The following is a 12,857-nucleotide window of genomic DNA, read 5'->3' on the forward strand; positions in this document are numbered from 1 at the left end:
ATAAGATTGAAGTGCTAGGGTAAGTCTTTGGGTCAGTCCTGACTGTGCAGTTGTTTCTGTTACATATTGAAAGTAAGAAAGAAAGAGGATGTTTAGCTATTCAGAGATTAATTGTTTAGAAGATGTTCAGTTTCAGAAGACTGCTGATGTGATGTGGGAATTCTTAGACTGCGGAGGAGTTTCTTCCTTTCTAGAAGATACACCTATTAGTTTGTGTGTATGTTTCATAAGATGCTGAACCTCTTAAGTATATATTGAAATATCCTAGTTCCAAAATATCTTAGCAATTAATTCAAAAATATCTTAACAGCTGCCACTTGTCATCTCTCACTAACTCTTTGTATTAGTGGAACCTACCCAGCATAGGCAGGAGTCTACAGTATTTGTGCAATTTTTGTCATACAAGTGAATAGGCTACTTAACTCTTAGCATTTTAGTTCATAATTTCCAGGGCAGCCATTGATTATAGTACCCAACCTAAATTTCTTTATGCTTGTCTTAGATAAGAGAATACTTCTTTATGTTTTATAATGAATCTTTTTCAAGATGAGCTCTTTGAAAAACAGCTTTGATAGAGGACAGTGGTTGTCTTTTCATTTATCTGATTGTAGTTTTGGCCACATAATCTAGAAAAGTTTAATGTGTTCAGATATCTATAAAGCAGTCCAATCGTAAACAGCCTTGTCATTCATTCTCCCACTCCCTTTACTAATTTAATTCCTTCCACCAACCCCCCCCCCCACTATTTTAAAAAAAGTTACTCAAATGATTCTGAGAAGGCAGGCAAAGAAATGGCACATTTGTAGAGAGAAAAGTTCTAGTCTAAGATGTAGGTCCTTGTACCACTTGAGAAGTCCCAAAGTGCTTGAAGAACTGTGTTCCATGTTCCAGGATATTCCAGAAGCTCCTGCTGAGTCACCCAAGACTTCTCTAAACTCTACTCAAAATATTGTTAATCAAATAAATGGGCTTATTTGTACATCTTAAGCACAATAAGCATTACATTTTACTTTGCAAAACAATATAGATAAGAATTCATTCTATTTTACTGTTTTTCTCTGCAATTTCCAATTATACATTCTTTAAGGTTACAGACATCTCCAATTACGAAACCTGCATAATGAAGCACTAGAAATCTCAAGTTTGTTTATTAACAGCCGAAGAATGGAAGAAAATCCTTCTATGAATGCTGTACCTACTACTTCGGTAATTAAGTAAAATATATTTAGCAGTATATTTCTAGTCAGAATTTTAACAATTTTATACAGCTAGACACCAAAATCTGAGTAGACAATTAAAGTCTTTATTGCAATGCTCAGTCCATTCTTATACAAGCAACAGAGAATAGCATTTGGGTCTATGGAGCTTGCTTCCTTCCTGCACAAGCCACTCGTCATTGACTGCTAATGACAATTAGACAGAATGTATTTCCATTGAACATATTCAGTGTTGCTCTCTTTCTTCTAGAACTGTGGCTTTTAGGTTACTTGAATATCAGCTACTAATACCTGAAGTTCATTGAACTTCTACCAACCTTTCTACTCTTGCACATTTCCTGTGCAAGAATATATTTGCTCATTTTTCCTTCAAAAATTCAACTGTATCAGACAGCACTAGACCCAAAATGACATCCCATGAAATTCCATGAAGTACCTTGCACTAGTAGTTGGATACTGATTCCATAAATTAGGTTTAGTGTAGCAGACAGAAAGGTCCATATTGTGATTCTACATATAATTCTGCTGTATAAATTGCTCAACAGCCAGGTTAAACTCTGACTATATAAAGTGTATTCCTTTTGATTCTATTGCTTCTTTGGGAGAATAAAGTTGGAGATACACTGTAGGCCAGCCAATGTTAAGCAAGCTTAACTCTGGCTTGTTTCAGTTCAAGAGATAAGCACTTGCTTACATTCCAATAATCAAATTAATTCTTAGCTTTGGCTTGGATCATTCCCTCAGTTCATAAGAAACTACAGTGTTTATGGTCTTTTTATTATTATTTACTTATTTACAGTTGTATTTCTCCAATTTCCTGAGCCTTACCCAGTTCTCCATGAGTTATCTGTAGGATAAATTATTCAGTTTTGCTCATTTGAATGAATCCAGTTCATTTAGTCTTTCTGACTATTCTTTACCCATACTTATTTTTATTAATGTTGAGTCATAGCTTATTTTTAAGCTATGACTCTCAATGGTTCTGGAGTCTCTCTCTCTCTGCACTGTACCTAGAATCTGTCTAAAGAAATCTGTCCTGAAGTCTTTCCTGGCATATGAGTTGGGCCCTATGAAATTAGAGTGTGCTATTAAGAGATGTCTAGCACTGATATTATTTGAGTACAATATATTACAATATACAGAGGCAAGTACTATTTACTTACTTATTGGTGTATGTGTTTTGGACAGCAGTTCAGCACAGCAGAATGGAGAGCAGCTGTAGTTTACAAAGTCACCATACATGGAGTCCCAGGTCCAGAACCATTTACAGTTTTTCCTGTAAGGCAAGGAACCACAGTAGCTCAGCTTTTGCATGAAGTAAGTTTTTCATGAAGTAAGTCATTTGATTTCTTAAGATCTAAGATCTACGTGGTCAACACTAAAAGCAGTCCTCGACCTATGACCATTCATTCAATGACTGTTTGAAGCTATAATGGTGCTGAACGAATGGTGGTTATGACCAGTCCTTGGAGTTCCAGCTGTCCCAGCGCCCCCATGGTCACAAGATTGCAATCTTGGCACTTGGTGACCGGTTTGCACTTACGATAGGTTGTGGCACCCCGTGATCACTTGATCACCATTTGCAACCTTCCCTGCCGGCTTCCTCGGAAAGTCAGTGGGGAAGCTGGCAGAGAAGGTTGCAAATGGTTGGGGTAAGTCACCCACACCTGCGTACCCTGCCTCAGCCCCTCTGAACTCGCACCATGCCGGCCACTCGCGCACCCTCCCTGACCCTCGCTGTACCTCTTGCGCACCTCCTCATGCTCCCTCCCCGACCCTCCCCCACCCTTCTTCACTCCCTCCCCCGCCCAGCAGCAGCCACTGACCTGCCTGCCAGCCTTGGACTTGTAACTTCCTGCCAGCTTCCCCACTGACTTTGGTTGTAGGAAGCTGGCAGGAAGCTGCCTAGCCTAATGACCATGGGATTCAGTTAATGGCGGCAACTGCAGGAATTGCAGTCACTAAGCGATGCAGTCACACTTTACGACCACATTGCTTAGCGATGGAAATTCTGGTCCCAGTTGCTGTCGTAAGTCAAGGACTCCCTGTACTACACATACTTCTCCCAAGTGTTTTACCTTGGAAATTTTGCTGGCACTGGGCAAATGTGTTGATGTGTTCTTCTTGAATGAGATTATAAATCCGAGTGAATGCATGGCATCCTCTAACCTCCAAGCTGGAATGCAGCCCTTGGAAGCTGCTCTGCAGGAAAACGTGGTTCTTGGCATAAAATTAATTTGCCACATATGTGGTACATCAGGTAGCCTTTGTGTGCGGTTATTTCCTAATACAACATCCTCCAGATGTATTGCCGTCCTAATACATTTACAGGGTGCTAGATCGTGGAAGCTTGGCATACATACATGCTGGTTTGTGCCCATAAAAAAGATTTGATTTGATTTGATTTGATTTCTTTCACTTGTTCTACTCACTGTGGTTGCACTCAAGCTCTGTGTAATGATTCATTGTCTTCACAGTAGTGAAGGAATGTGGCAGTTTCTTTGGCAAAGCCCAAATAGTCGTCTTGACCCCCTTGAATTGTCAATTGCAGTTTTTCATCCTTTTCCCCCTAGAACAGCACTGAGCTTGTGATGCAAAAAAAAAAAGCTGGAGTTTGTGTTGTCAGCTCATGTAATTGTGAAGATGTTACTGTATTTGCATAGATGAAATTAAACTGAAAATGTTACACATGTATGAGTGGTGTTAGCAGTTGTCATTCTTCTAGCTTTTCCAGTCACTGCCTCCAGTCAGAAAGTAGTTTCTGCATATGTTCTTTCTTTTTTTCTTCTCTCTCTTTAGCATAAAACACTCATTTATTATCTTGAGTAAGAGAAATGCTCAGCCATGAAGTTCATTAGATAAAAATGTACCTGGAATACATCATGGCCAGTAATTGTCTTCAAACCCAATTTCATAGAGCTGACATGCTGCAGAGTTGCCTGGCGAGTGAGGAGAAATATAAATTGAATAAATAATTACATCTGCTTCAACCAGATTTTTTTAAAAAAAATTATCCCGCCTTTGTTATTTTTATAAATAACTCAAGGCAGGGAACATACCTAATACTCCTTCCTCCTCCTGTTTTCCCAACAACAACAACCTTGTGAGGTGAGTTGGGCTGAGAGAGAAGAACTGGCCCACGGTCACCCAGGCGGCTTTTTTCCTTCTGCTCCCACCTGTTGGACCTGTAGTCATTGTGGTCAACTGTCTGGAAACTAATATGAATCAGCTTATATAGCACTAAAATATGGATATGAAACATCTCTGAATAAACCAGTCCATCATTGTCTATACTGCAGGGTTGCCAGCAAAGATTTTGAAAAGGTTTAATTGTCAATATTCTGTGACACTAAAAGGGTGATGCAGATAAATCTTAGAGAAACAGAGATCCTAACAAAAAAAACTGGTGGTGATGCAACAGTATAATTCTTGCTGTTCCTAAAGTGTGCTTGGATAGTATGTTCGATGTGAGAAATGAGATGTCTCTCACAGCCAGGCTTCATCGTAAGGCTTTTGCTTGTAATGTATTTTCTCATGTAGAGGAAAAGCTAAAAGTACTAAGTTCATGAGTAGAAATCCTTCAACTGATTATCTCAAGGAGATTGTTCTTCCAGCAGTGGGAAAATGTTCTACTATCTTGGGATTTTGAATAAATACTCTGGCAAGCCAGATTGAACAAAAATAAGATTAAATAGTATTTGCCTCTTTTGAAATAATCACTTGTTCAGATAGTACATAACTCTAAGAATATGTTTTACTGTATGCCTGAAAAATAATAAAAGATTTTTTGCTATTGAACCTTGGTTATTTTGCCATTCTAATTATCACCATGGTTCTCTTTTTTAGATTTTGGCTAATACAAATGGTATTGGAAACTATCCTACTGATTATTTTTTGATGGAGGAGAAATGCTTTATATCTAAAGACAGAAATGAGTACAGGAAGCCACCGTTCCAACGAGTGCTTGGTCCTGAGGAAGAACTTGTCCAGCTCTTGAACAGCTGGTTCCCAGAGGAAGGCTATGTCGGAAGAATTATCTTTAAAATGCGTGAGGAAGTGAGTCCATTTGCCTTGACATATATTGCTTGCTGATAGTATCAGAAGAGTGATAAAGACAGCATGTTCAGCTGACTGGAATTTATTCTTGGAATTTGTACAGAATACTCCAGCATTATAAAGCGGCTAGATTGTTATGCACTCTTAATGAAAGCACTTAAATTAAATATGTGATGTTGCTCTGAAGATGTCATTTTGCATTCTAAGACTTTTTTGAATCTGCAAATGTGCATTACAACATGCAATAAAACTAAAAGCATTTTGGCCCTGAACTCTTCTAGTTACTTAAAAGAACATCCCATGTTGATACATATTGGTCACAACTGAACAGAGAGATACGCTCTCTGATTTCCTTTTAATCTTATGGTGGAATGTCATCAGGGACATGGTTTATTTTGCACCTTTACTTCCTCTTTTAATAAACGCCCTGAATAATTGTTCTATAATTACTTCTTATATTTAATTATTACAGCTGAAAACTCTGCACACAGGAACACTTATACTCTTCACTGTTTATTAGGATCTAGGGTGCCTCATTATTCTTTAAAATGTGATTTCTCTTTTATATGTACCCTATGTACTAACTGTTTGCAGGCTCATTTATTTATTTATTTATCATATAAAAGTAAAATCAGAAAGTCAGGATTGACTCACTCTTGAGCATGCATTGAATAATAAACCCAAGGTTTCTGTTTTGAATTGTGTGAAATGGGTCGTACAGGTCCTCTTAGTTTAAGTAAAATAAGGTTTTTTTAAGCAAGCATCTTTCAATGGATAGCAACAGACACTAGGGCCTTTTCTACCTTACCATGGTACAAACATCCCCATGCCACTCTTTATTCTGCCATGTTCCCATGATGTTGCTTTCATCTCATCCTTTACTCATGTGCCAGACAATCTCAAGTCATGGTCAGGTGTACCAGTATTAAAGTAGTGTTTTTTCTCAAACCAATGAATGTTAGTTCAAAGTTGAGGACAATTTACCCTGCTTCCCGCTCATACTGGCAGCAGTGAAGTCAGATGACCAATATGCTGCAGGATGAGTCCATCACCTGTTGTTGACTTTGATGCTCTGAACCCCCTCACTCTGGGGTCGAGGGTACTCTCCTCCGGATCTTTCTCTCTCTTCCCGGATAGGGGAAAAAGCAGAGCGCAGTTAGTGATTGCTCTGTTGCCTGCAGCTTTCTGCCAAAAAGCTGATTGGTGGGATGAGGGAGTTGCACAGTGAAAGGGAGAACTGGCTCTGCTGCTTTATCTCATAACCCCACCACCATCACCACCACTCTAAGCCTTTTTGAATATGTGTGTAGCTTCAGAAAAATGCTACACCTGTTATCAAGCAAGTGAGCAGAGTCAATTGGTAGAGTAGGCTGCCTATTAAGAAACACTTTATTGTGCAATCCCATTTGCTGATCAGCTGTACAGTAGTGTGTTTTGAGGGTGGGTTTAGTGTTCTTTTAAAACAAGCCATCCATTCATTCATTCATACATTCATACATTCATTCATTCATTTATTCATATTTATAATCTATCCCAAAGGACTCTAGGCAGCCAACAACAAAATAGAATTAAAAACCCAAATAAGAACAATATCAACAGAAAAAAAAGAAAAACATAAAGTACAATAATGCAAGAACAATATCTGTAATGGCCATCCATAATTGGCAAGAATCAAATGTCGCAATATTAAATTTTAATTATTTAATTATTTTCTAAAGTTGAATAATGTCAGGGCTGCCTGAACCTTTGGGGGAAAGGGTGTTCATACACAGTGGATGCTATCCTATATCCCATGAACTGAACCAGAGGAAAAAGTCCTTTAGAAGTGATGGACTTTGCCTGGGTCATCTTCTGAAGTACACAATACTGTATAAATGGTTAGGCAACTTAAATTGATAAGAACAGATACTACAAGTGATCTTAGCCAGAGGCCAAGAAGTTTTTCACATGGATGCAGGGTATTCATAAATGAAAAGAAGCCAACATAATAGTAAATGGTTCTCTATCACAACAATGCACCGTACTTAAACTGAAAAGACAGTTGTGTTCTCTCCTTTATTTTTATTGGCATTAAAACCATTGGAAATGAAAACATGTCAAGAAAATTAACTCTTAGGAGTTAAACTAGCAGCTCAGGAACACAAACTGGAATTATGCTGATGGTGTCAATTATTCACATATTTGGAAAAAAATATAGATATTTCCAGGTGGGGAAAAAAACTAACATTATCTTGGTTAAGAAGAATTGCAGCTTCTTGCTAAAATGAATGTTTTACCAAGACTTAATTTTCTCTTCCAAATGATTACAGTATGTAGTGAAAACAAGTTATTAGGTGATTGGCTCAGACAAGTAATGAAGTACATATGATTCAATAAAAGACCAAGAATTAAATTCAAAATTTTAGAGGTTTCCCAAGAGCAACCTGGACTGGCAGCCCCAAATTTTAAGTTGACTTACCATGCCAGTTATTTAATATGGATTACAGAGTGGGTTGTATCTCCTTCCAGTACAACCACTTCTACAGAAGGGGCAGGATTTCCAGATGGTCTGCACAAATATCTCTGCTTTGCATACAAGCAGAAACAAACAATTTATAAGTGAGCGTATAATATTAAGCAATGTATTGAACATCTGGGATAAATACAGGAAAAGAATCAACCCAATTTTTCCCTCATGCTTCACTATTAAATGTTTACTTATATGTTGAGGAAAGACTAAAGAAATTTGCTCAGTGGAGAGTAAGAGTAGATTGCAAGCTTTGATTATTAAAAAAAATACCTTGAGCTTCTTACTTTACAATGACTAGATTCAATATTTTCAAATAAGTAAATAGTACTGAAAGGACAAATCTCAATAAAATAGTTAAGAGCAGAGACATCACACTGACAACAAAGGCCGGCATAGTTAAAGCAATGGTGTTCCCCGTAGTAACATATGGCTGCGAGAGCTGGACCATAAGGAAGGCTGAGAGAAGGAAGATCGATGCTTTTGAACTGTGGTGTTGGAGGAAAATTCTGAGAGTGCCTTGGACTGCCAGAAGATCAAACCAGTCCATCCTCCAGGAAATAAAGCCAGACTGCTCACTTGAGGGAATGATATTAAAGGCAAAACTGAAATACTTTGGCCACATAATGAGAAGACAGGACATCCTGGAGAAGATGCTGATGCTAGGGAGAGTGGAAGGCAAAAGGAAGAGGGGCCGACCAAGGGCAAGATGGATAGATGATATTCTAGAGGTGACGGACTCGTCCCTGGGGGAGCTGGGGGTGTTGACAACTGACAGGAAGCTCTGGCGTGGGCTGGTCCATGAAGTCATGAAGAGTCGGAAGCGACTAAACGAATAAACAACAACTGAAAGAACTGAAACCCAGTTTGGTGTAGTGGTTAAAGCATCAAGCTAGAAACCATGAGATGGTTAGTTCTAGTCCCACCTTGGGCACGAAGCCAGCTGGGAGACCTTGGGCCAGTCACACGCTCTCAGCCCTAGGAAGGAGGCAGTGGCAAACCACTTCTGAAAATCTTGCTAAGAAAATGGCAGGGACTAATCCAGGCAGTTGTCAACACAACAACAACAACAACAACAAAAGAAAAAATTGAAAGTATTATAGAAGCCAGAGGGAACACTTCGAGGTTTGACTGAACCTGAAAATCTTACGATACATAACTCAGAGCATCTGCTGGGCCTCATTTATAGACTGCTGGTGAAGTACGATTCAGAAACCAAACACATCAAAGATTGCATGATTAAATAAGTACAGAATTTAGATGCAGTAATAGATATGCAACAATGGGAATTTCAACCGAAGAAGAATATTGCATTTACACTGAACATTATATTTAGAAAAAAATGATATAAGAAGTTTGATCATAGCTTTATTATCGCAGTCCTGATTGTTAAAATGGATAGTTCGTTTTCTAAAAATTGCTGGAAGTGCAGTGATCACATTGGACTAGTCTCTTATACCTAGTGGCAACGTGGTAAAGCTTAATAGTTCTGATTCATATTAGAATGAAACAAATCTTAAAAGTAGAATTCCACTTTAACCTGCAATATCTTTTATTAAATTTTATTAAACCATATATTGCCACAAAGTGTACTGAATTAGATCTGGGCATGCTAACTGCTACAAGGGTTAGTATGCCTTTTCTTGGAAAGGAAGTTTGGTCCTTTCTCTGGATGAATGATTAGCAAGTTGTGGCAATGTGCTTCATTGTCTAAAATAACTTTGTTTCTTAAAAGTAAATCTTACACAGAATTTAATTCAAACTGGAAACCATTCGTAGATTAAAATTCAATACACAGATTGGACTACATCCAATCCAATGGGTTGGTCTCTCTAAAAAGTGTGTTTTAATTTTATAGAAATTCTAAATTAGAATAGTCTTTTACTAGAATCAACAGAAATATTGCAGTTCATACGATTCCTATGCTTTATTTAGAGCTTAATAGCTATTTTCAAGATTTTAAAATGATATATTCAGTTATTCACAGTTAAATGATATACCAGAAAATTATAGCCTTTACAATATTTATAACTCCCTTGTTTATTTGTATCCTACATTTTCTCTAAAATGTCTAATATATATTTTAAAAAATAGAAATAGTAAATAGTTAAGGTTCATGAAATTAGTTTATCCAATTCTACAATATTTTTAACAAAAAGAAATCTTGGACCATTAAGTGAGTTAATGGAAATTCAGTTTCTAATGAGGAAAAATTAGCATGGAAACGAAGTGAAACATACAGGAAATGGGTAGTGGAGAAAGATAAGGTTATGAGATTCCAGCCCTAAATCGTATTTAATTTTCATATCCAAACAGGTTTCAGGGTTCAAAAATACCATCACTGGTTTCTGCGGGGGAGCGGGTGTTCAGAAAGTCAGGAGGACAGCCACAATCATGCTTTCAAAGTCCCTCCCTATTCAACTCACCAGTAATGTTCTAGATTTTATCAACACAAGAAAATACATAGCAAAATGTGAGATTTGCTGCAAATAGATGGATAGAAAATTTGTTGTTTATTCGTTTAGTCGCTTCCGACTCTTCGTGACTTCATGGACCAGCCCACGCCAGAGCTTCCTGCCGGTCGTCAACACCCCCAGCTCCCCCAGGGACGAGTCCGTCACCTCTAGAATATCATCCATCCATCTTGCCCTTGGTTGGCCCCTCTTCCTTTTGCCTTCCACTCTCCCTAGCATCAGCATCTTCTCCAGGGTGTCCTGTCTTCTCATGATGTGGCCAAAGTATTTCAGTTTTGGATAGAAAATAGCTTATTGAAAGTTACCGTACCCCTGCAGCAGAACCACTGAACCGGTACCGTAATAGCCCTGCTGGAATGGGCTGAGGGTCCATTTCTGTACCGTGTCCTTGCTTGCTTCTAACCATGGTACAAATGTTCTTCTTTTTTTTTGGCCATCTCCCCAGCCTTCAAGTGATACAGATTTCAGTGCTTAATTGTATTTTTCCCTTTATTCTGACATTATCCAAGGGTAACTTCAAGCTGTATATTACCTTAGAAGGGGCTGGCTTGAAGCTGATGCAATAGACGCAGAGTTGGGAAGGCAATGGGGAAAGGCAGGTTTCATGCCATTTTCTGTGAACTATGTAAGAGGTGGTCTTTTTTTTCTATTCTAAATTTTCCAATCAGTTTCACTGGATGGCTGTCCTAGTGTTTTGAGAGAGATGAAGAAAATCCCTGTCCTGTTTCTCCAAAGATGTCATCCTTCAGTTGTCTCTTTGCTAAGTGAAAGAGTCCCGAATGTTCCAACCAGTAAGAAAGGTGTTTGAACCTCCTGATCGTTTCTGTTGCCACTTTCTGCACTTTTCCCAGCTCTACGATGTCCTTTTTCAAATGGGGCAAAGCTGAACTGTGCGTAGTATTCCAGATGCAGATGTACAGTAGATTTGCATCAGGACATTACAGAGCCAGCAGTTGTTCATAAACCCTTTCCAAGCCACCATCTTGTCTTTTTTGACCATACCCTGTGGATAACCCTCACCCCAAGGTTTTTGTTTTAATTTATTTCAGATACCTCAGATGGCATAAGTATACATATGAAGTCAGGATTTTTGAACTGCATTTGCCATTTGATTGACCTTATTCACCCAGTTTAAAGGGTTTTCACTCAGCTGAATGATACTGCAAACTTGGCCAACTTTCTGCTTATGCCTGAGCCAAGTTGATTTATGAACAAGTTAAAAAAATACAATCCTTGAGGGACTCTATTCATATTTTTTCCCATTGACAAATATTACCCACTTATCCCCACTGTTTGCTTTTTGTTTTTTAAAAAGTTAGCAATCCATAAAAGGGCAGGTCCTTTGAACCCAACCCCGTTAAATTTAGTCAAGAGCCTTTGATGAGGAAGTTTATCAAAAGCTGTGTGAAAATTCAAATATACAATGTTAACATGGCCTCCTCTAGCCCTGGGCCTATGGATAAAATAGCTCTACTAGCAGAAGGAAGGAAAATGGAATAAAAACTGACATTCTATTTTGCCAGCTGATTATAAGCACTGATGTAGTCTGCAGTATAATTCAAACACTTGTAATGCTGAAACCAGAGCACAATGTACTATTAACTGGGTATTTGTGAATGCTCTCTTGATAACTTATGGGTTGTGGTGTGAGATGCAGCCTGATCATAGATGAATGACAAGTTCCTATCAGTCTATGTCAGTGTTTCTCAACCTTAGCAACGTTAAGATGGGTGGACGTCAACTCCCAGGATTCCCCAGCCAGCATGCTGGGGAATTCTGGAATTTAAAGTCCACCCATCTTAAAGTTGCCATGGTTGAGAAACTCTGGTCTATGTATGGTCATCTAGGCTGAAGGAAATGAAAATAAATGTGTGCATTTTCTGCACTACCTTTTATTTTTAATAGTCATTGCAAACAGGAACATAATTGATACTATGTAGCCAATATCACTTTGATCTTCCTGTTTATTTTTCAGAAACAATTACTTTAATCTCAATTTTAGTTTGCAAGAAAGGAAGAGGTTTGAGGGGGCAACCTCTGTGTGTTCTTAAGTGATATGATCCTCCGTTTAAAACCTAGTCGCTCTTAATTTTTAAAATATTTTTCTAGAGTTTAAATACAAGGAATCTCTGTCAGGAGGAAAAAGACGATGCAGTCACAATCTCTGAAGATGATAGTTTCTTTGTTCAAGTTCATGATGTTTCTCCTGAGCAACCTCGGACAGTCATCAAGGCTCCTTGCTTCAGCACAGCCCAGGATGTAATCCAGCAGGTAGAACATGTTGCTTTGCTCTTGCGTGCTCCTAGCTAAGATTCATGCTGGTCTCCAGAGGATATGTGGAATATCATTCAAAGGAATGTTTAATGGGGACCATGAAGGTGCCTAATCCAGAACACAAGGTACAATTGGTTGAGCGTTGACCTGCCCCACTGTGATGGTATGTGGGAAAGACCTTGGGAGACTGGGCCAAGAAATGCTGCCAAGGGAATGTTCAGATAAGAGACAACATAGCCCACAACTGGATAGTGGGCAGGGCAAGAGGCTCAGAAGAGACCCTCCCTAGTTTCTCGGGCTGTAAAAGAGATGGGGAGGATTATACTTTCA

At 38.6% G+C, this 12,857-nt stretch overlaps 1 protein-coding gene and 1 pseudogene across 5 annotated transcripts in view; one reads left to right on the forward strand and one right to left on the reverse strand.

Moving 5' to 3' along the window:
• The window catches only part of PLCE1 (phospholipase C epsilon 1), a 156,965-nt gene that overhangs the window by 136,649 nt on the left and 7,459 nt on the right, over nt 1-12,857 (forward strand). For 2 of the 5 annotated variants that reach the window (XM_063307406.1, XM_063307408.1), the window contains 4 exons: nt 1,088-1,206; nt 2,406-2,534; nt 5,064-5,273; nt 12,363-12,524. In XM_063307406.1, coding sequence (XP_063163476.1) covers nt 1,088-1,206; nt 2,406-2,534; nt 5,064-5,273; nt 12,363-12,524 — 620 coding nt within the window. Of the gene's footprint in view, nt 1-1,087; nt 1,207-2,405; nt 2,535-5,063; nt 5,274-12,362; nt 12,525-12,857 lie in introns of those variants that run through there. The other 3 variants (XM_063307407.1, XR_010068224.1, XR_010068225.1) reach the window with 3 other exon arrangements.
• Nucleotides 7,083-7,216, reverse strand: LOC134500589 (U2 spliceosomal RNA; annotated as a pseudogene).

Source organism: Candoia aspera, chromosome 6 (genome assembly GCF_035149785.1).
Source record: "Candoia aspera isolate rCanAsp1 chromosome 6, rCanAsp1.hap2, whole genome shotgun sequence".
In the NCBI taxonomy this organism is placed as follows: Eukaryota; Metazoa; Chordata; class Lepidosauria; order Squamata; family Boidae; genus Candoia; species Candoia aspera.